Genomic DNA, 25,013 nt, shown 5'->3' on the forward strand with positions numbered 1-25,013 from the left:
TCATCTGATGAAACTGTTGAAAAATTATCATCATTAAATTTAAAATCTGAAAATGAAAAATAGATATTTGATATTTTTTTTACTTGAAGAAGGTAAGTTAGGTGGTACACCAGGTCGACTAACAAATTCTACTAATGTGGCTGATGGACTGCTTCCAAAACATGGTACTGAGGAGGGGGAGTGACCACTTCCAAAGCCTGAAACTGAGGAGGGAAATGCACCACTTCTAAAACATGGTACTGAAGACTGTGTTGGACCACCTCCAAATTGTGGTACTGGAGGTGTTGGACCACTTCTAAAACATGGTGCTAGAGAGGGTGTTGGACCACTCCAAAAAGTTGTGGTACTGAAGAGGGTGTTGGACCACTTTCCAAAATCATGGTACTGAAGAGGGTGTTGGACCACCTACAACGATTGTGGACTGAAGAGGGTGTTGGACCATTTCAAACAAATTGTGGTACTGAAGATGGTGTTGGACCACTTCTAAAACATGGTGCTAGAGAGGATGTTGGACCACCTCCGAATTGTGGGACTGAAGAGGGTGTTGGACCACTTCCAAAACCTCCAAATTGTGATACTGAAGAGGGCGTTGGACCACTTCCAAAACGTGGTACTGAAGAGGGCGTTGGACCACCTCCAAATTGTGGGACTGAAGAGGGTGTTGGACCATTTCCAAAACCTCCAAATTGTGGTACTGAAGATGGTGTTGGACCACTTCTAAAACATGGTGCTAGAGAGGATGTTGGACCATCTCCAAATTGTGGGACTGAAGAGGGTGTTGGACCACTTTCAGCATCTGGAAGAGGTTCATCTCCCTTCTCAGTTTCAAAGTCTGAAACCAAGTACAATGAACTGCTTCCAAACCGTGGTACTCTGGCAGAACAAGGTTGAATTTTCTGCATTAGAGCTGAGTATCCAGTTATTACTTCTTGGTTGGATACAAAATGATCCTCATGTGCTGATCTATGTGTAGTGGCCTCAAGAGATTTTCTTGAAACTGCACATAATTTTGAATTCACTGCATCGTAAGTTTCTACAAAATTTGCATCTAATTCAATGCTTTCATTTAGATAAAACCTATCTTCTCCAGTTTCTACATTTAGTTTTTTTAATTTAAACAATACTTAAACTATTTAGAAACTCTTTACTTTGTATAATATAATATTTTATACTTAATATGTTTTTTTAAAAAAAATAATAAAATATGTACCTGTTTGATTTAAACTCTTAACACGACATTTCCTTCCTGTGATAATAAAAATTCAAAAATCAATTTTAAAGCTTTCATAAAAAATCCTCGTTACTTCGAACTCGGTTTGAAATATTGTTAGTTCGTAACTGTACTTTTGTCTCGGCTGGGGATATAGAGATGTACAGTACACGTTAAGGAATCTGATTAGTTCGAAATACGATTACTTTGAAATTCAAAGTGAAAATTCTGTCCATACTGTGATATGAGTATGTTAACTTGTTCATTTAGATCAAAATGCCTCCATGTTATAAGAGAACAATAGACCAAGAACAATGCTAAACTAGTCAATATGGCTTTGCTTTTACAGTAACACATTTTATCTCTTATCTCATAAAATATGGCTGAGTTTTTGGAATGGCAAGATTGGACTATAAGTAGCAGATAGAGATATTTGTAGGGCTCTAGGGCAGAGCCAGCGCTAGAGGGTATACTGCTCAAGGCAAGACATGCATTTCACATTCCTTATCCCCCTACATAAAATGAAAAAAATTGTGTTTTGAATTGCCATACACCTTACTCTGTCAATTGAGAGTCAACTCGTGCCATGTAATATAAATAAATATAAAAAATATGCCTGAAAATTGTGTGTAAATTTATGAAAATTTACCACCCAGGGAAAATGTCCAGTTTGCCCATATGGTAGCATCAGCCTTGGCTCTAGGTTACTAAATTTGTGCAACTTACTACTTTTTGGGCTGCTGTAAAAATAATTTGGACTCTATTTCAAGGAACTCTGCTTTATTTTTTTTTTATAAAACCTATCCAGCAACCTTTAAGGTTATCACTGAACATGTGCTGTTTACTTGCAATTTATTTATAAGTAATTATTAACAAAAATAGCATTCTGTATATATGTATTCCATTTGCTTAATAAATCAATTAAATGGCATGTGGCATGTTATACGGAAATGTGTAAATCTCTGAATTATCTAGTTTTGATGTTTTCATCCCTTGAATTTCGAACTAACGAGGATTTCCTATATTTAAATATAATTTCTTTGATGATTTATTATTATTAAAACAACATAAAAGGAAATAATTTACCATATTTTTGTGCATATAACCCACAGGTTATTTGCATTTGATATACAGATTATATGATAGGGCAAACTATAGGCTAATTTTAAATTCAATTACAAACCTGTTAAATGTCTGTTCCTTCGTCTAAAGCCACCAAGAATAGTGCCAAACATTGGGTATATGGGTATCCATAACTATGATTAACTTTTTAGAAAATTACATGTAACTCATGCATGAACAATGAGCAAAATAATTTATTAAACACTTCTTATAATTTAACCTTTTTTCACTCTTTCCACCCTTTGAGCACAGAGATTCTTTTAATTGCATGCATTATGGGTCCGGCCAATCGGAGAGAAATGAGGCCCAATGTATCTGGGATATACCATCTATGAAAAATCTCTGGTGTTCTCTGCTTGCATTCAATCCTTGGTCCCCAAGAGTGGCAGGCTGAGGCCTTTACTGCTCCAGTCACTGTCCAACACATTACATTGTATTAGGAGCTTGGAGCTAACACCAGGGGCAGATCTAGGGGCCTAGGGCTTATTGAAGTCCTATGGGGCCCCATTTTTTGTTAGATTAAGAATCTTTAAATTGGGATTTAAAATTACAACTTGGTGACCTGACCTGACCAATTACGTTACATTGATTACAATAAACAAATACTATAAATTATCATTATTATTAATATTAACCATTTTTTACTATATGATAGCTGCTCTTTGTTAATGAAAAAGTATTAAAAATTTATGATAATTCAAATTTTGCAGGTCCTTGACACTTGGGGGCCCAGGGTTTTAAGCCCTATTAGTCCCTATGTAGATCTGCCCCTGCTAACACTTCATACGGAGCACACTCTTCTCCCCGTAGCATTTTATAATTTATTAATAATAATACTATTTATTTTTGTCAATAATATGTCTATGGATAAGCATTTGTATTATTTACATGTGAAGTTTAATACATTCCTCTCAGATTTTTTTTTTGGTCATTTCCCATTTTTTATAATTGCATCTAAAATGAAGAAAAACAATATTCTAATGTTTGACATGATATCTTATAAACACAATTTATAAGATACCATGTCAAACATCTACTAATACCATGATTTAAATGGCTACTCCAGAGTTGTGGGACATGTTTTGCAAAGTTTTTATTTTCATTCTAGCAATTTTCTGCAAGTTATATGCCATTGCAAGTTATACACACAAAAATACAGTACTTAATTTTGGTACATCATCATCAAGCAATAACTGATGTAATTCTGTATTTTGTTCCCATGAAGTTTCATGTAAATTAGTGTGTGAATGCAAATACCTCTTTTCGTTATTTTTATACCGATAACTGAAACATCAGAACTAGACTTTAGTCGGAATTTCATGTTAACAAATAATCTAAAGAAAGTTCATCATTTCTTCCAAAATCTTCCAAAATAAATGCTAACCATTTTAAATCACTGTAATTATATTAATTATTATTTGAGAGGTATGAGATACACACTAATCAATACAGTAACCATCAGAGCTTCGACTAGATTCTGAAAATATACAGCATAAAATGCTGCATATTTACACAAACAAGTAGAATGTCAAAACAAGTACCAGAGTGTTTATTAGCAATTTTGTTTAAAGATATTGATTTTGGAACATTATTTATATCAAGAAAATTCAAAGATGTAATTGAAAGTATTCCAAAAACATTAATATTCTACAATTAAAAGCTTTACTGGCTCAAATGTTTCAAGCATATTTTGGTATTTTTGTAAAATTACAAAGTCCTTTATCAATTTTATTTGAGATTCAGAGTATAAAAGCTAAGAAACTGAAAATAAAAAATATTGCATTATAATTAAATACAAATTACAGATTCTTTTTTCAATTACTGCATTGAAAATGGTTATTAAATTAAAGAAATAATTTATAGTAGCCCTTCAATTTAATTAACAGACTTAAACAAAAAGTTATGAATTTTTCCTTTAGGATAGAAAATTTTTTTCTTTATGTATAGACCACACTAAAAGATTGGGCCAATAAGGCAATGAGTACAAATTACTCAATATACATTATATTTTATTCATACATTGTAACATCTGATACGTTGTACAGTGGCATGTGATCCTATGGACAAAAAGCTCAATTGCCTGAGGCCTCCCATACAAATCTTTTATAAAAAAAAAATACAGTGGTGCCTCATATAACGTACTTAATCCGTTCCAGGTGCACGTCCGTTAAGTGAAACGTCCGTTATACGAAACGCATTTTCCCATAGAAATACATGTTAAAAAATCTAATTCGTTCCGCAGCATAAAATAACCGTACTGTATCATAAAAAAATGAACATGGGGTGCGTTCTTTTATTCCTCCGCCTAACTCTGCGCGAGCGACATCCGTTTAAAAATTCCTGCGGAACGCGTTCCTAAATTCCAGTGGGAGTGCGCGCCGTCGAACGGCAAAAACGACCGCTTGTAGCAGTAGTTTTCGGTGGAAAGCAACATGGCGTCCTCCATGGCTCAGATAGTTTCGTTTCCGGGTCCATTATGTGGTTTTATGAATAAGAATTTAGAAATTGTGAAAGCGCAAGTTAGCGCACGCGGGGATGTAAGTGTCTTTACGAGTTTTTTTCGAAGCTATTTTGAATGCTCTTTCAACAAATAATCTATTTTATGGTTAAATTTTACAATTGGGACCCTTTTTTGCCTTTTAAAGCTCATATTTTAGAATTATAGATTCCTCCATCACGATACTATCGATAGTGCGGGCGCCACCATCTTTCTTTCTTTCACCGTCGTTCCTAAATGCCTACAAACAGCAGCGCACTCCCATAGTAGCGGAGACGCAGAACGACCGCTATTAAAGAACGCACCCATGGAGCAGTCACCAATTATGCCGGAAAGTCCGTTGTTCGCAGCCAGTCCGTTGCTCGAGGCATACGTTATATGAGGCACCACTGTATTCCCAAAAAATTTTCCCTAAGAAAAAAATGTCTGAAGTCAACAGGTAAGTAGAACCCCCTAATTCAAATCTGCCTGGACCCCATGAAGCTATAACACACCACTGACGTTGTAAGTTCATAATTAATATGTGTATTTAAACATACTTGGTCTAACAGGCTTTAAGCAATAGTGGAACCCTTCACCCAATTGGTTTCTTAAATTGAGGACCTACCAGACTAAAAATAATTTCAATTCTCACTAGAATAATCAAATTTGATACAATTATATCTCCAATTCAAATTAATTCATATTAATTGTAGTATATTAATGTTACAATAAATTAAAATGAAAATATAATATATACTTTTTTCTCGTTTACCAATAATTTCCTCAGAATCCTCAGCAATGGCTGAGTGTAATGTTGCAACTCTTTTAACTGGAAAAAAAAAACATTAAAAAAATGGTATAAAAGAAAGTCTAAATTTGTATACTTAAAAATACCTTCTGTAGGGAATACTTGCACTGAGGAAAGTACTGTAGCAGGCATATCTTTATCCACTGAAAGTAAAATAAATTAAAAATAGGAAATTAGAATTTATGTAATATTAGCAATAAATTTCATTATACTGTATTGTAAACTAAAAGCTATTTACGTCCGATGACGTACATTGTAGTTTATATTCAAAAAATGGTAAAATCCCAAATAAAATATAACTCATCGAATTTGACCAAAAAGCTAAAAATCATAATTTAATTTTTAAAATTAACAAAGAAAAAACTTCATATGCATAAAAGTAGTTCAAGAAGTCATTTATTTGTGTTAGAATTAATGGAATAAGGAGCAATGCAACACTCGAGTTATCTGCTACGGGAGTGGTACCACACAGGATGAAATTCTATGGAAAACCAGCCCAATTTAAGTGTTAGGCATGCGAAGAAAACCTGGAAAACAATACTGAAGGGTACAAACTAACAATCAACTACCAGTATTTGTGCTTTTGTGTAGTAAACTGTGGATTTATTCAGGATAAAATGTTTTTCAAAATAGCAACACCTTATTGTCAGGTCCAACTGAAAGAACAGAATTTGAATAAAAATATCACCAGATTGTTCTAAAAAACTGTTTTCTGGCTTTTTGAACACACAGGCAATGTTGTTTTCATTCAAATTACATTCTTTCAGATTCTAGTTGGATCTAATAAAGAGATGTTGCTGCCATTGTGATAAATGTTTTATAGATTAAACTATCTTCTTACCAGATTACTGGAATGAATCACACACAATCAAGAACCTTTAAAATCCAGTAACATTTCATTAAAATTTGTGTTACTGAACTTTTAAGAACCTTTAATGTTTTATTCTGAATAAACCTGACTCCAAGGAATGGTTTATAGTATTTACACAGATTTGTTTGTTTATCTACAGAATCATTAATGTTAGAACATATTTTAAAACCTGGCCAGTGATTTAAATAGGGTTTGGCCAGGCCAGTGACTAGATGGCCAAGGAATGGCCATCTAGTCATTGGCCTGCGGGCCCAACATATCCAGAATGGACCAACCTCAAAAATTTCCTGTTGTTTTTTTCACCCATCTGGATTTGTTTTTGGGTCATCTGTGGCAGTAGGCTGACACTTTAACCATTCAGCCGTCTGCCCATCATCAAAATACATTTATAATATACAACAAATTTTCTTGAAATACTTTTTCATAGCTAGCCATTATTACATCATCATCAAAATAAAATTGGTATGGACTGACTTAATTTGAGTGCAGTTGAATCTATTGCTATAGAAAATACATCTGGCAAGAATATTGATCTCTATAAAATATTTATATCAATAACATTTTTATTTTTATTGTTTGTACCATATTGACCTGCAAACTCGACTTCACAAAGACTGAGTAAACCAAGTCTCTGAAAATGACAAGTTTATAGTGACGACGCTAGTCTAAATATGGGGCTCCTACTCAAATTTTTGTTTTAAATTCCACGATTTTGATGACTTTTCCTGAGCAACTTTCTACAAATTCCGACCCTCACGTCCCCTACAGGATGGCACATTGACAAAATAAATCAGCATTTGACTTATTATGCACATATGCTATTGCTTCTCCAACTTTTTAGTTAGTTATTTTTTTTTTCTAATTAACAGTTATACGTGGTACGATCCAAAAGTTCAGGGAATGCAGTAATCTATGACAACAAAAGCATGTATTTGAGGTTACAGCATATAAAATGGATTCTACCAAACCTTATCTACGTGTTCAGGATAATTTCGCCCATGTCACGTGATTAAACCGCGAGCGCTGCCATTTTTTTCCGGGGATAGTTACCTTTGTTTGGCGACGTAATAAAAGTGGAGTTTCAAGAACAACCCCCAACATTAAATTTTGTCAGCGTTTAGGTAAAACACCTACGGAGACTTTAAAATTGCTAAGAAAAGTGTACGGTGATTCTACCATGGCGAAGTCGAAAATGTACGAATAGCATTGGCGTTTTAAAGAGGGCCGAGAATCCATCGCAGACAATCAACGCTCTGGCCGACCTTCGATTTAACAGGATACACAGGTTGAGTTTATCCTGCAAACACATTGAGCATTGAGAGACAACTCAACATTTTCCTCATTCTGTTAAATCGAAGGTCGGCCAGAGCGTTGATTGTCTGCGATGGATTCTCGGCCCTCTTTAAAACGCCAATGCTATTCGTACATTTTCGACTTCGCCATGGTAGAATCACCGTACACTTTTCTTAGCAATTTTAAAGTCTCCGTAGGTGTTTTACCTAAACGCTGACAAAATTTAATGTTGGGGGTTGTTCTTGAAACTCCACTTTTATTACGTCGCCAAACAAAGGTAACTATCCCCGGAAAAAAATGGCAGCGCTCGCGGTTTAATCACGTGACATGGGCGAAATTATCCTGAACACGTAGATAAGGTTTGGTAGAATCCATTTTATATGCTGTAACCTCAAATACATGCTTTTGTTGTCATAGATTACTGCATTCCCCGAACTTTTGGATCGTACCACGTATATATATATATATTTATTTATTTATTTATTTATAATTGTCAAATTATTCAAATTAAAAATTAAATGTTTTATTAAATTAAAGTAGTTTATCCTGTTATTAATTCACAACCATAAATCTACATGGCTTTGAAAAAAAGACACAAGCAATTATTTTATTATTCATTAACAAATTCTTTATAATCCATGTACAAAGTATATATTAAATTTATCCCTTAATACACTGGAAAAAAAATCAGAAATTGACATTCGCTTTGTGGTATTTTGCAGTGGCATCTTGGTAATATATCATATTCTTTGTTAAGACATGGAATTTATGCTATTTTCGACTGTCTCCAGAAAAGAATGACAACTTATTTAATCTTAACATTAAGTTGTAGATATAAAATTAGATTATACGTATTTCTTTTTTTTTTTTTTTTTGGACGACATGACAAGTTTTACAGAATGACAAGTTATTGAGAGTCGAGTTTCTGGGACTATAGTTTATTCTAGTTGTATATTTACAATTTAATGTTAAAATAATGCTGAAAGTAAAAAAACCGTCTAACAACATTACAGTGGTGACTTGTGCTTTTAATTTGACTCATTCCAAGAAACCATTTAAAGTCCAAAGCAATTTTTTTCTATTAGAAATAACAAAGTGAGTTAATCCATTCTCTGACCCTAAATAATACTCATTTCGATAAACTTAAAACGGCAAATATATGTAAGTTAAGGTAAAAATAACAATTGAATGCCCTAACAATAAAATATGTAAATACTGTCTAATAAAATGAAAATTGCATTTATTGGTTGCACACCATGAACTTTGACATCTTAAACATGGCTGCCAGATTTGCCACATATATTGCTTTCATGCTTTGCGATAAGTTACTTTTTCATCTCAATTGTTGTTACAATCTACTTCTTAGATGTTGTGGTCAATAGGTACAAGGTGTATTGGGTTGAACAGAAAGTTTTTGTCAACTATTTTTAACAGCTGTCTTTACTTAACATAAATGTATGATTTAATTATAATAGTTGCAAAATTTAACACTATCGTAACACACTGTTCATACTGTTTTTTTTATTTGGATTTCTCCTGAAGATGAGTTATAATTTTGTCAAAAGTACTTGTGAATTTTACCATAATTAAATTTTAATTAATTTTAATAGAGAGTTTTTCTTTATTATAAGTTTAATTAGTTTATTATTAAATATTAATTATTTATTATATAAATTTTTATTTATAGTTACAGAATTGCTAAATTAAATACTAAAGTTATCATCTTACAAGATCGTTTTCTAAATTCAGAACTTTTTGATTTCTCTCTGGTACGACCTATTCAAAAAATTAAATATACATTTAATAAAAAGCATTATCAAGTTTTACAGACAGACATAATTAAAATAAGAACAATGAATGATGACGGAATTACAAATGCACATAATAATATAAACAAAATATAGGGAAAGATCAAAACACAGTGAACGACCGAATAAAAACTTGACATATTTTCATTAATTGCAGTTGAAATTGCTAAAAAAATTCTCATTACATGTGAATTATAATTATGGAAAACTGATCACTAACAGAAGCTAATATAAAATTGCAAACAGACAAATAAAAATGGTTAGTGCAAACATCATTGAGTCTGTACAAACAAGAAGGAATTCAGGATTCTCATCCGTGTTAGCATATTTGAAATATGTTATGCATGTATAAATTTAAGAGGAAACAACTTCAGCCAGGCTTACAATGAAGATGGCCAATTGGGGAAGAACAAAGCCCAACATATCTATGATAAATCTCTGGGGTTCTCTGCCTGAATTCACTCCATGGTACTCAGAGTGGCAAGCTGATGTCATTACTGCCTTAGCCACCACCTGACTCATCAGACTATGCGAGGAGCTTGGCCCAATTCTCTACGGAGCATATTCTTCACTGGTTGAATTTTTAATTAATTATTATGTTACAAATATCATGCTCAGCTGGTACTGGTGCCAAGTGCTATGCTGGACTAAAATCAAAGTATAGCTATCCAAACAAATGTAACATTAAGCTGTGTTATTGGTATGTGTCAACATCTAGAAATTTCCTGTCAGTGTGGCATGTTCAATATTACAGCTTTCTGTAGTACCATGTATATGTTTTTATTAAGGTTTAATGTTTCTAGACTTTTGCATAGTATATGTGGTGTAACACCAGTAGAAGAGAGGACAACAGATACAATAAATACCTTATCCATCCTCCACATCTGTCTTATTTCTTGAGCGAGTGGAGTGTACATGTTGATTTTTTCATTGTGAGTATTTTTTGTTATGAGTATTTGGAATGGAGATGTCTATTATATAAGTGATCTTACTACATTTGTCAGAGTGATGTCGGGTCTATTGTGATGAATTGTTTTATCTGTGATTATGACACTGTCGTAGTATATTTGTAGTATGGTAGATGGGTGTTTAATAATCTGTGCTTTTGTGCAAACTCTTGGTGTATTACATTTGCTATTTGATTATGCCTATGTAAATAGTCTGTCTGTGCTAAGAGTTTGCAAACAGAAGTTATATGTTGTATTGTTTCTGGCAGAATGTGGCATTTTCTGCAAGAGTCATTTGTTAGTGATGTATCCTTCAGGATGTGTTTTCTGTAGTTTTTATAGGGTACGTTCGTTAAGTCGAACGAGTTAAACGCATTAGTAACGAATCGTTCGAAAAGTAGTAGTCTTGCTCAGTGCACATGCTCTGCGGTAATGACGTATCGAACGAAACTCTAACGAAGCTCACGAAGGAAAGAGTTAGTTTACTTCGTTAAGAAAATGGCGCCCGACGATATCGATGTTTCTAGATCTACTCGAGTGTTTAAATTGTGAATTAAAAGGTGAAATGATTGAAATAACTGTCCATCCGAAGTAACCTAAGAAAAATATTTTGGATAAAGCTGCACTAGCAACATTCATATCTTTGATTTTAGAAACAGCCATTTAGTTTAACGAATCGTTCGAAAAGTCTAACAAAACAAGAATAACGATGATGTCATTCTCGTTTAACTCGTTTGACTTAACGAACGTACCCATAATTATTCTTAATTGACAAAAATAAAGCATTATTCTTAAACAGGTGTTTGTATCTTCCACACATGAAATTTGATACATTCCCTCTCAGTTTCCATTTCGTTTCATTTCACTTATTTTATAATTATGTTTATAATGATGAATGAACGAAGAAAAATGTTTGAGATGGTACCTTATAAACTGTGTAATAGTGCCATGGTTTCAAGAATTAATCCAAAGCTAATGGGTATGTAGTGGGGTGGGTTCTGAACAAAAGTTTTTTCATATTTCTGTTGTAGAAATTTTTTGTGAACTGTATACCATTGCTGGTTACACACACAAAAATACGGTACTTGATTTTGTTACATCATCATCGAACAGTAACAAATCTATGTTCTGCTCCTATCAATTTTTATGTACTGTACATTAGAGCAGTGATCTCCAAACATTTTTGATTATGAACACCTAAGATGAAAATAATTATAAGTTGTACCCTCTGTATTACATTATAATTTGCTAAATTTCCACTATAAATACATAATTCCTGCTAAATTTCCCACTACCCGCACAATTTGAGTTTTTTCCATGTATGATCGCAAGTGATTGTGAACCTACTTCTTTGGGAGGATGAATAAGATTAGACAGACTGCAGACAGACACACATACAGTATTTTGAAGGAAAACTTGCCATACCCCATGGGATATGCATACCCCACTTTGGAAACCACTGCATTAAAGCATGAATGATAATACCTCTCTTAATTATTTTTATAACAATAACTGAAACATTAAGTGTATTCTGAATATATTTAGATTTTTGCCTGAATTTAACGTTATCAAATAATGTAAAAAAAATTCAAGCAGATCCAGGAATGTATTTGTAAATATTCTAAAAGCATTAATCATTCTACAATTAAAAAGATTTTCTGGCTACTTAAACGTTTCCAATGTGTTTTGATATTTTTTGTAAAATTATGAAGCTACTTTGTTACATTATACTTTGAAATCTCAAGTAAAAAGCTATCAAAGCTAAGAAATTGAAGCAAAAATATTACTACATAATCAAATACAAATTAAAGATTTTTTTTCTCAGTTAATTTGAAATGTTTATTACATTAAAGAAATAATTTGCATCATTTATAGGAAAAATTAAATACAGTAAACCTTTGATTTAACAGACTTCAGACTTAACAAAAAGTTATACATTTTTCCTTTAGGACAGAAAATTCTTTTTAATATTCATGTATAGAGCACACTAAAACATTAGGCCAATGAGTCAACAAGTATAAATTACTCAATATACATTATAACAACATTCCAATACATCCTGTATGGTGTAAGTTTGTAATAAGTATGTGTTTAAAAACCTATTTGATAGTGTTTTAAACCTATTACATTTAATAGACTTTCAGCAATAGTGGAACCCCTTCCCCTAATTAGTTTCTTAAATCAAAGGCCTACCAAACTAAAAATAATCTCTCTTCTCATAAGAATAATTAAATTTGATATAATTATATCTCAATTCAAATTAATATGAATAATGTTACAATAAATTAAAACAAAAGTGTAATATATACTTTTTTCTTCTTTCTCAGTGATTTCCTCATTGGCACTAAGAACTTCTAACCTTACTACAATTAAATTTGATATAATTATATCTCAATTCAAATTAATATGAATTAACGTTACAATAAATTAAAACAAAAGTATAATATATACCATTTTCTAGTTTCTCAATGATTTTCTCATTGGCACTAAGAGAGAGTAACCTTCCTACAACCGGAAAAAAACCATTAAAAAAAATAGTATAAAAGAAAATCTAAATTTGTATATTTAAAAATACCTTCTGTAGGGAATACTTGCACTGAGGTGGGTTCCGTAGCAGAAGCATCTTTATTCACTGAAAGTAAAATAAATTAAAAATAGAAAATTAGAATTTATGCAATATTTACAATACAGTATAACAAAATTTATTGCTAACTAAAAGCTATTTACGTCCGATGACGTACATTGTGGTTTATATCCAAAAAATGGTAAAATCCCAAACAAAACATAACTCATTGAATTTGACCAAAACACTGAAAATCATATATTTTAATTTTTAAAATTAACAAAAAAAGAGAACTTCGTACGTGTAAAAATAGTTCAAGAATTCATTTATTTGGGACAGGATTGATGGAATAATGGGCACAATACAACACTTTGGTAATCTACCAACGGAAAGGTGCCACACAAGAAGAGTTTCTATAGGAATTCTGTCTCCTATTTACGTGTTAGGCAGGTGAAGAAAACCTGGAAAACTCTACAATTTCCAAGCTTTTGTATGTTTGTCGGTTGATTTCTTCCAGGAAGAAAGCAACCACCTTTTCATCCAACTTCACAAACTTGCAGCCAATAACTAATGTTTGTGGTTTTATGCACTTGACCACCGATTTATTTGGGACAAAATATTTTTCCAAACAGTAACATCATCTTGTCAGATCCAACTAGTTTCAGAAAGAACATGATTTGAATAAAAACATTATTGCAAGAGTGTTCTAAAAACTTTTTTTCTGACTTTTCAAACACACTGGTGACATTTTAGATCTGATGAGATATTGCTGCTCTCTTGATAAATGTTTTATTCTGAATAAACCCAACTCCATAAACTATTTGTAGTGTTTGGAATGATTTGTTTATCTATGGCGTCATTAACATTACATCCCATTTTAAAGCCCAGCCAGTGATTTATATAGGGTTTGTCCCAGGCTCATGACGACGTTGCCAAGTGCTGAAGGACAGGACTTCACTTATCCAAGTTGGGTTCCCCCAAAAAATTCTCAGGATTTTGACCCGTTTGGATTTGTTTTTGGATCATCCACAGCAGTAGGCCAACACCTTAACAGAATAGCTGCTTTCAACACTGTAGCTGCTCTCTACACATGTGTTACTGGTCTGCATAAGTACATTATGGTGCCAACCCTGTCAGATACACCTGTATTTGTACATGGTGTATGTGATGGGGTTGATGCGATGATGTCATCACGCCGGGTACTTGCATGTGGATATATCTGCATGTGGGTGGACCCATCTGGAGACAGATAGAGAAGCGATGTCTTGGTTCCTAAGACATGGGAAATATGTTTTCTGATGGTCTTAGACAACACCTGTGAAAGGGTCATTCGAACCCCAAAGGGTCGTGACCCACAGGTTGAGAACTGCTGATCTAATACCTTTCAGGGGAGAATTTTTGAATTGAAATACCATGATTTCCAGTTTGCATCAGAAGTTCTTATATAGTTAATTGGAGCTTCCTGCCCCTAAGGTTTCCATTTATGGTCTCATCTTTCATCTACCTAACTTGTTCGCAAGATTAAAATAAAGACGGACAGACAACAATGGGAATTTATAGGTCTACAATTTTTCAAATTGCAGTCCAATAATACCCATTTGTAAAGGTACACATGTACAGTGGTACAGTGAAAGTAAAGAAATGTTAAGATTGTCATTGTAACATACTGATTTTTATTCAAATTTCACCTGAAGTTAAGTTATAATTTTGTCAAAAGTACTTGTAAATTTTACTGTAATTAAATTTTACTAACTTCAATAGACAGTTTTCCTTTAATTATAGATTATTATTACATATTAATTATTTATTATATAAATTTTTATTTAAAATTAGAGAATTTTAAGTTTAATTGCTAAACCAAATAAAAAAATGATCCATTATCTGTCTTAAAAAAATCATTTTACATTTGACTCACAATCAAAATCACCATCAAAACATTTCTTCTTCTTCTTCTCGATAGGACCTATTCGAAAAATGGAATATATATTTCATAAAAAGCATTATGAGGTTTGACTTAAACAATTAAAACAAGAAAAGACAATGCTGATTGAATTACAAATGCATAAGATATTATAAACAAAATGTACGAAAAGGTCAGAACACACTGGACAACAGAATAGAAACTTGATATAATATAATATGTTACAAAGTTTAAAGACTAAACAACACAAAAAGAAAAAAAAAAGGAAAGATTTTTCTGCGTAGAGTCTTCTATTCATTCATTTACAGCTGTCGAAATACAATTAATGACAGTGGAGTTAATCTTTCTTTAGCGACTCTTCTCCACCCATAAGCATGCAAATTGTCTAAAAATTTTTGAATCACTTGTAAAATTAATTTTAAAAAAGTTATTTAAAAATTCAGGACGATAAAGAAAGGTCAACTCTGCTATTGTTAACCAACTGTTGTGAACAGACAAATCGAAGACTTCATACAGAAAAATCTCCCTTTTCTTGTGTCGTTTAGTCTTTATATTTTGTAATATTTTAATATACATCATCCTTAATTTTTAAACAATTTTTTCAAAATTATTTTTTACTATTGACCGCAGCAGTGAAGAGCATTAAATTAATTTTTAAAAACCTAAAGTAGGTAATTCCATATTATTTTCAATCTTATGTGAAGAAATGGGTAGAGAGCATAAGCATTTTCTCTTCAACTGCCATCGTAGCTAAGTAATACAACTTGCCGAAGGAAATTGCTTTGCTCATTTGTATGAACTGAGACAAGTAGTTCAAGTCTTCCTCTCTGAGAGTATGAACTTAGTGACAAATTTACAGATGAGCAAGGGACATGAAGGTTAGCTTTCTTGATTTGATATCTTCCAGCAACAGAATGAGTTGAATAAACATCTATAGAGTAAACATACAACATCCTTCACAGTTCATGATAAAATAAAAGCTTTAAGAAAGAAACTTCACTTTGCAACAAAAAAAGACATGAATGGGCAACTTCATTCTTTCCATTCTTAGAATATTTTTAGAAAAAATAAACTCGAGCTTTCTGGTTCTTTTACAACATAGACAACATAACGGAGCATTGTCTACATTTGATTGAAGACTTTAAAGAATATTTCTGAGAATTCAGACAGCAAGTTCTGGATGCAGAACTCTTTCTGTGGTAGAAGACTCCAGTCTACTAGACTTCTTTTCAACGAAAGGAAAGAAAGAAATTATCGAACTGTTCTATGATGAAATTTTTGAATTCAATTCAAAAAAATATTTTTGACAGACTTTTGGTTGAGGACTAAATACATTTTCTCATATTGCTGTCCATGTCTTCAAGTTTATGATTCATTTCTTAACAACAAATCTATGTGAGAATGAGTTTTTATATTAAAAAGTAAGTACAGGTATCCCTCATATAACACAGTAGTTCTGTTCCGAAAAAGTGCCATGTTATACAAATCCATGCTATACGAAACAAAGGACTAATGCAAAATATGGAATTAGGTTCCAAAAGTTAACAAAAGTATCCTATTCTTTTTTGTTACTAAGAGAAATATGTTTATTAAAGTAATCGATAATTTATTTCCAATCAATGATTAATTAAAAATTACAATATTATGCATTAATATTAATTTTAGTTAAATGAGGGCATTTTCTTTTTACAAAGTATCGTTATCATCTGAGCATTTTTGTTGATCTTGGTCAGAAATATCAGCAATGTCTTCATTTTTCTTATTTTTACCATAAAAACTTTTATGGATGACAAAATAAAAATGCGTTATTAATCAAAAATTTTTTCTAGGGGCCCTCGTTTGTTTGGTCGAGTACCAAGCAATTTTTCTCCGGAATTTGTGTTTGAATACTGAATTATTCGAGTTGGAAATTGTTCAAGTACTGAGATACCACTGTATCTGCACTTAAAAATTGTGAAATTTTGTACTGACAATTTCCTGAACTTTTGAACTGCTTTAGAGTGAATGTATGGGGGATATTCCTAATTTTCCAACTGTGTTAGAGCAAAACTGCATTGTAGAAATGCCTTGTTGTATAATGGATACCTGTAGTGCATAAACTAAATTTGAAGTTGGATCTTTTCTTGAAAATTTTGACAGGACAATCAAACATCAGAAAGCCGTGTCAAAGGCACACATCTCACTGAAAACAAAGATGAACCAATAAATAACCAGCCAAAAACAACAGCATAACTGGTTATTTATAGACCCACACTTACATTTGAGGATTCACAATCTCCAATTTCAGAGAACTTCAGAATTAGGATTAGAGATTTTTATTTTTGAACAGGTTTAATTTTACTTCTTATATATTTTTTAAACTGATCATAACTAATCCCAATAAATGATGATGTTAAGATAATAAAAGTAGGATTTTTATTAATAGTATATTTATTTTCAATAGATTAAAAACTACCTGCAAAATTACTGAGTCATAAGAATCTTTTAAAATTATCATATGGAAAATATTACTGTGAGGAGTAGACCTTTGTTTAGATTAGTCATAGCCAGGGGTACAAAGTTTGAGAATAATTGTTTTATACTGAAATTAATAACATATTAAAATTTAATATATTAAAAAATACAAAAGTACTTGATTGAAAACATATAGCTGTCCGTTCTTCCTCATTACATTCTGAGGACACAGATCCTCCTGCTAAATTAAAATAGAAACAAAATTAACTGAAAATGTTCATTAATTAATAAACGATGTAATATATTATTTTGAATAGAGATAATATTAATTTATTATATGCCCTAAGTTTAGATAATTTACTAATACCACACTTTTATTCCTCAGAATATTACTTATAATATACTAATGCTAGGTATGTTTTATACTTCATCATTTGAGAAATATTTTATGAAGAATCCGTTTAAACTATGTGCTGTTGCAACAAAATTGTGTATTGGCACTAAATTATTTATTTCCATTGACTGCTATAGCATTCATATTTAGGTGAAATGAAAACCAAAAATAATTCAAAAGGATAATACCACAGTTTCCATATTTAAACTCAGAAATAATTTATCCAGTATGTTATTTCTCAAATGATATACAGTAAATCCTTGTTAATTCGAACTAAAGTTCGAATCCCATTAGTTTGTAACTGTACTTTTGTCCTGGCGGGGATATAGAGATTTACACATTAAGGAATTCGGTTAGTTCTAAATATGGCTACTTCAAAATTAGAAGTGAAATTTCTGTCCAAACTGTCATATGCATACGTTAACTCATTCATTTCAATCGAAGTGATTCCATGCTGTAAGAGAACAACAGACCAAGAACAAATCTAATCTGGTCAATATGGCTTTGCTTTTACAGTAACACATTTTCAGGTGTCACCTTACCCATAAACTACCCCTTTTGTTCTCTTACCTCTAAAATATGGCTAGTTTTCGGGATTGCATGACTGGGCTCTGAGTAGAAGACTGAGATATTTGTAGGGCTGTAGGTTACTACATTCAGGCAATCTACTTTTTGGGCCATTTTAAAAATAATTTGGACTAGATTTCAAGGAATTCTGTTTTACATTTTATAAAAGCTATCTGGCGACCTGTGAGGTTCTCACTGAATACGTGCTGTTTACTTGCAGCTTATTTATATTATTATTAATAATTATTAATTAATGAAAATAGCAATTTGTATAGGTAGCTGTATTCCATTTGCTTAATAAATTACATCAGTTACAGCATTTGGCAACTTATACAGAAATATATAAATCTCAGATAATTTGAAATTTGATAATTCAAAGTTGCGAATATTTTGTCCCCTGAATTTCGAACTAATGAGGATTTTCTGTATTTATTTTTAGTCAAGTGTAAACATTCTCTTATCAAGAAATCTGCTATTTTATCTATTCATTTTGTTTTATATTCTCATTTGATTACAGCAACATACAATGGAATTTGTATTCTAAAAAATTATACACCACACCTTGAACGTATGTGCAATTATGTGTTACTGTATTTATGTGCTAAATTTCTAGTATTACAGTAACAGCTGTACATAACTGTTCTAGTAATTACAGTAGTACTGTTTTGAGTCTAATATTATTAGTAATAGAATTAGAAGTGACAATGATGTTAAGAGAGACATACCTGAACGAGACTTAGACGATGCAGAATCTACTATTAAATCTTCATAAGTATAATCTGCTGACAAAAGTATAAAATCTGCTGCCAAAGGCATAGAATCAGTACAACGATAACTAACATATAATAAAAATACAAAATAAGTTTCATAATCACAGTAAGAAAAATTTCATATTTTATTTTTTGATATTAACATAATACTAAAGCAGAAAATCTGATCATTAATTTTATATTAAGTTTTGATGAATGATATTCATTAAACTACAAAACAAAACAAAGAACCTTTAAGAATCAGAACAAATATTAGAATTGAGATAGCTTTCTCAAAGTTAAATATGACCAGAGTACATTAAAATCATTTTGACATTGTATTAGTCAACATATACAAATACTTTCCTGTAATAATGTATATTTTTTTAAATTAAATATATACTGTACTTAAACTAAAAATACACCATTGAAATGACTGAATTTGATTTATATATAAATTTAGTTCACTTCAACAAGTTCAACTTTATATAATCTGTATTAATAAGCGTAAAAATAATCAACGTTTAAGCTTGCATTGACAAAGAGTGAAATCAATTTTGATCCTGTTTGAACTCCCCAATACAAATAAACTTTTGCCATTTGATGCTCAATTTGTTTACAGATTGCTTACACACAAACATAAATTGTGACATACACTATTATAGATCAAAAACTAACCTTTCATTTAAATCTCTGGCAGAATAGCCTGCTTTATAAGAGAATTCTGAAGTATCGGAGTCATCAGTCTCCATCTCTTTGTGGAATTGACAAAGTTGCACGAACTAGCAAACATAAAATCAAACTTAATTTACTATTATATTGTTTATTCATGATATAGCAACATTTTTTTTAAGATACAATATATCAATATAATGTATAGTAAATAAATATCTCTACAAAGCAAAATATTGATGATCAAGAGAAAACCTTATAAGTCATGACACCACTGATTTCAGGCCGATACACTCAAGTTTAGCCCATAAAATCCAAAAATATGTGTTTTTCAATAGTCCAAATCCAAAATTTTTTATTGTGTTTTTTACTTAGACCAGGGATGGGCAACCTGCGGCCCACATTCATATATTTTGCAGCCTACAATGCATAAAATGTGAATAAATATATCAATTTCCCAGCTTAAGGAAGTATGCAGCAAAAATTCAAACGTTATTTTCTACAACTTATGTATGTGCATAGTTTTTCCCGCAATGAATTTAGTAAAAATTAAAACAAGAAACCGGCACATCAAAACGAATTTAAAACTAGCAGTGACATCAGTTCCAGAAGCTAAATTAAGTTTGCCTATGCTAATTTATAATTATATATGAATAAATAATTCTGATTTACCAACATTTTTTTCTCTTTCTCTTGTATGCGGCCCGCATCAGTTCAAAAGTCTTAAAATGCGGCCCTTACATAGAAAAAGGTTGCCCATCCCTGACTTAGACCCTCATATATTGAAACCATTTAAAAAATGTAATAAAATTAAAACTTTTAAAAATACCAAAAAATTTCATACATTTATAATTAAATAATTAAAATAAAATGCACAGATATTAAAATGATTATATATAAATCATTAAATACTTTCGAACTATTGAGAAGAAAGCAGCTACCTCAACAAAACTGACAGTTTGAGTGCGGGAGAAATATTTGAGGACCAGTTTTGACTCACGATATCATTCAAAACGAACACAGGATATACACACTGTTCCAGATGCATATGAAATTTAAAATTTAAATTTATTATATTATATTAATAAATGTTAAATAAAATTATAAACAAACGACATTGCAATCTGAATCTAGGTCCAAAAATGTTTCTCCTTTACTTAAAGTTTCTTTAAAGTAGCCACATTTTCTTCTCAATAGTTTGAAAATAGCATTAAGTCTTATAGAAGTTGCTGATATTTTCAAACTAAAATTTGTTTGAACAAAAAAATTTTGAGGATTTATAACAACTTCAATTACAAAAATTTATTATTTTATTTTAAAAATTACTATAACTACATTAAATAATACAATTACTTAACATTAGTCATATACATTTATTTTTAATGTTCCAATTTGGAGAACTGCTGTACGCACGCCATAAGTTAATCGTGCGGTGCATAATTTATTTTTTCAAATGTTATATTGTAAATGAAATGATAAAATAAGCAAAATTAGAGTATTTTCATTGATTTTTATTTCAAAACCTTTGGGAATATAGTTAACAAACCTCTTAAATGTGACAGCCAGATTGCCGAGCGATTAAGGCGTCAGCATATCATTCTGGGGGCCAAAAATAAATCTGGGCGAGTCGAGAAAACCCCGAGAATTTTTTGGGGGTAGTCTGTCCCAGATACGTTGGGCCTCGTCCCCCCACCACCTGGCTGTCCCATTGCGGACAACCAGATGACAAGAGAGAATTTTTGTTCTTAACTTTTAATTCTGTATTATATTCTACTCAATGTTAGATTCTATTCTGTTAGAAAAAAACATTTTGATTCTAAACTTCAATTCTGTTCTGTATCTATGTTGGCTAGAGAATGGCATAATGTATGCCAAAAACACTTGCAATTAAATATATATGTAACTTCTATGCTTTTGTCTTTTGATCTAAAAATATTTTAAGCTTGAATACAAAATTCATCCTCACATAATGCATCCACCTTTCTATATTTATATTGTCTTTTGAGCAAATGTATTATGAATTATTTAAATTGATTGATGAAAATTTCTGTCCAACATATCTGTAGAATTACAAAAAGATTGTAGTTGTTATAATAATTAAAAGAACTCTGTAATTTCATGAATTGGTATATGCCGAGCTTACAGTTCTGTGTATGTTTTGATTGAATTACAGTGCAACCCTGATTTACAAGAATACTTTGTTCCCAAAAGCCTATCATAAATCAAAAACCTCATAAATAAATAGAAATTTATTTGCTAAGAAACAAAGGTAATATATTGAAGCACCTCTACTTACTTTATAAGGTTGAACACTGATCATTATATAAATAAGTCAGCCTTTAACACTTATAAACATTTTGCAAGACAAATGTCTTGTTGCCAAATCAATCGACTATAGAATGATATTTATCATATAAATAAACCAATCGTCATCAAAGATTAGCTTCTTTAAATGTATAGTGTATGGTATTTGGTGTATAATGAAGCATTGTTTCATTGCACGAGGATGAACTATCTTATGTCGACTTCTAACAAAATTTGCATTTAAAGACTGTACTATAAAAGATTATTATAGTGTACCCTGTATTTTATTTTTATTTATTGGTACCAAGAATTAATATTAAAAAATAATATGCATAAATTTCATGTAAATGAAAACTAATTATTATATTAAAAGAGTAAAATGCTAACTGAACTTTTCTATCTTCAAAAGAGTATTATTTTTTAATTAAATTATTAAAAAAAATACTATTTTAAACATCTCAAAACTAGTAAATATTCCAATGACATGACTTTCTTTGTAATTTAAGTTTAATTCTAACAACTTGTCAAAAGAGTTATATTTTTAATAGTGATGTAACGAATAGTATATTTGGCCTCAGCCGAATACCGAATATTCGGCTAGGAGCGTGGCTGAATGGCCGAATATTCGGCCAAACTATTCGGCTTGCTTAACGTACGAAAATTGGCGCACAAACCGCATCATGGCAAGGATCGCGCACTCTGCTCTCTATTGGCCCGCTGTCACTACGATTTTTTCTTCCAGTAGATCTAAATTATTTAAATTAATTAATTAAATTATAATTATTAAAGTTAATATGAGATGGAGCCTAACGTCTACCTCTAGTGCCAAATTGGTTTATAATTTATGTAATAGCCGTAAATAGCCCGATATGATTCGGCAGTTGTTGGTATTTAGATGTAAGTTATAACTTACAAGTTATTTTATTTGCAATCAATCTTTTTAACTAAAATTTTGTTTTTACTACGTATTTGTAGACTGAATAGTGCCCTAAGGATATACTTTAGTGGGGACATATGGTCTAATTTCTGCCCAGTTGTGGAACAGTTCAAATATATTATTGGGGGTTTTCTATTTGAGAAGTTTTGTGATATTTTGTTACTATTGTTTTTGTCAATATTTTTAAAATTAACATGATTTCAAATGTTATCTTTTGCATATAATGAAAAATGCTCATTCTTTGCTTTATATATAAAATAAATTATATATTAGTTACTCATCTTCTAGAAATAGATAAATAATTCTTTCATTAAATACGATAAGTTTCAATAAAACGTTTCGTAAATCATTTTAAAATATCGTAAAAATATAAAAATATACGCGAATACGAATATAACATAATTAACTAAACAATAATATTAATGCCCGATACATTCTAACCTACACGCCATCGATGCCATAAGATATCGGGCTATAGTATAAGATAAAGGCTATAATAATATTTAATTATGAAATAATTTAATACTAGAGTTAGATGCCATTTCTTATTAACTTTAATAATTATAGTTTAATTTTCAGCATTAATAAAAGTTACCAAAATGATTAATTTACTGTGTTTTTGTTATTTCTTACTCCTGTTTTTAGGTATTCGGTATTCGGCCAAATAGTCACTAAATATTCGGTATTCGGCCAAATATTGATTTAAATATTCAGTATTCGGCCAAATAGTGAAAAATAGGCCGAATACCGGGTAGTAACCGAATATTCGTTACATCACTAATTTTTAACATTGTTCTCGACCTCCTTCAGCTAGCGGTGTGTGCACAAGTTGGTCGCACACTAGCATGTCGGTGTACCACTAAAGATACTTTTACATGTATTAACAAAATGCAATGTTAAAGATTTGCAGTATTTTTACATAAAAATAAGCAAATAATATTAAAATATAAACAGAAAATTAGCATTTTAAAATGATTTTCTGAATATTTATAGTTTATGTACAATAAGTTTGTGACACACCAGTTCATAACCACTGTACTAAACCATTCTTCTACAATCTAACCCATTGAAATTTTTCTATTTTTACATAAATTAACTAAGCCACACCCTTCTTCATTGCCTTAAACATTGCTAATTTAAAATTTATAGCTAAAAATATACTACATTTATTTTAATTGAATCAAACCAGCCATTTAGTTTCATTTGTAATTGTTTATAACTATAAATAATTGAAATCAAAGACATTTAATCGACTTAATTCAGTACACAAAACACTTTCTATACCAAATTAAATTACTCAGAATTATGCTTTGATGCAATGTATTCTGTTGCAATATAATGTCGCGTAACTTTTATTTTAATGTGAAAAGTTTCAATTGTCGATTAACATAAATAAATTTAATATATTATTAAGAAAATAATGTTAACCATACTCTATTTATTTTATAATGATATATTCTATATAACCTAAATGTATTTAATATTTGGAGGAAATTCAATTTCCATTTGACTTGATACATTGAGCTTATACTTGAGCTTATTTTCTGTAACTTGTGGTTAACTTTTATGATTTTGGCAATATAATTTACGTTAGATTAATGGTTTTCTCTCATATGTTTAATTATTTAGATGTATGTATCAATGGCTATATTTTAAAGTATAAATCAATATATCTACAGCTAAATTTAGACTTGCTTTGGTCCTAACTTATAACACATAAAAAGCCCTTTACCCCACCCACTAAGGAACAATAAATTTAAGTTTGAAGCCCTAAAATTGTACCCTAATAATGAAAGATCAAGGCCATAACTTGTTTAATTCATATGTGAATCTGATTTTTTTTGTTTCACAATAAAATGTCTGCATTTAAAACTTTTACACCAACAAAGAACCACAAAATTCCAAAATTTTCTT

General features: G+C 31.0%; 1 protein-coding gene across 4 annotated transcripts; it reads right to left on the reverse strand.

Moving 5' to 3' along the window:
- Positions 1-21: 21 nt before the first annotated feature.
- On the reverse strand, positions 22-19,955 carry LOC136987268 (uncharacterized). Of its 4 annotated transcripts, XM_067284981.1 has the most exons (13): positions 19,865-19,955; positions 19,163-19,272; positions 17,655-17,717; positions 15,017-15,064; positions 13,114-13,170; positions 12,990-13,043; positions 12,848-12,901; positions 9,512-9,559; positions 5,706-5,762; positions 5,569-5,640; positions 1,211-1,246; positions 680-1,033; positions 22-634 (listed from the first exon to the last, which is right to left on the reverse strand). In XM_067284981.1, exons 1-13 carry the CDS (start codon positions 19,936-19,938, stop codon positions 444-446), a joined length of 1,218 nt encoding a protein of 405 aa, XP_067141082.1. In that variant the 5' UTR covers positions 19,939-19,955; the 3' UTR covers positions 22-443. The 4 variants fall into 4 exon arrangements, with proteins under 4 accessions (XP_067141082.1, XP_067141081.1, XP_067141080.1 ...); XM_067284980.1 differs by having other exon boundaries at positions 23-1,033; positions 5,584-5,640; XM_067284979.1 differs by having other exon boundaries at positions 24-1,033.
- Positions 19,956-25,013: the final 5,058 nt, after the last annotated feature.

This window comes from Centruroides vittatus, unplaced genomic scaffold, assembly GCF_030686945.1.
Source record: "Centruroides vittatus isolate TY-2023 unplaced genomic scaffold, ASM3068694v2 scaffold_149, whole genome shotgun sequence".
Classification (NCBI taxonomy): Eukaryota; Metazoa; Arthropoda; class Arachnida; order Scorpiones; family Buthidae; genus Centruroides; species Centruroides vittatus.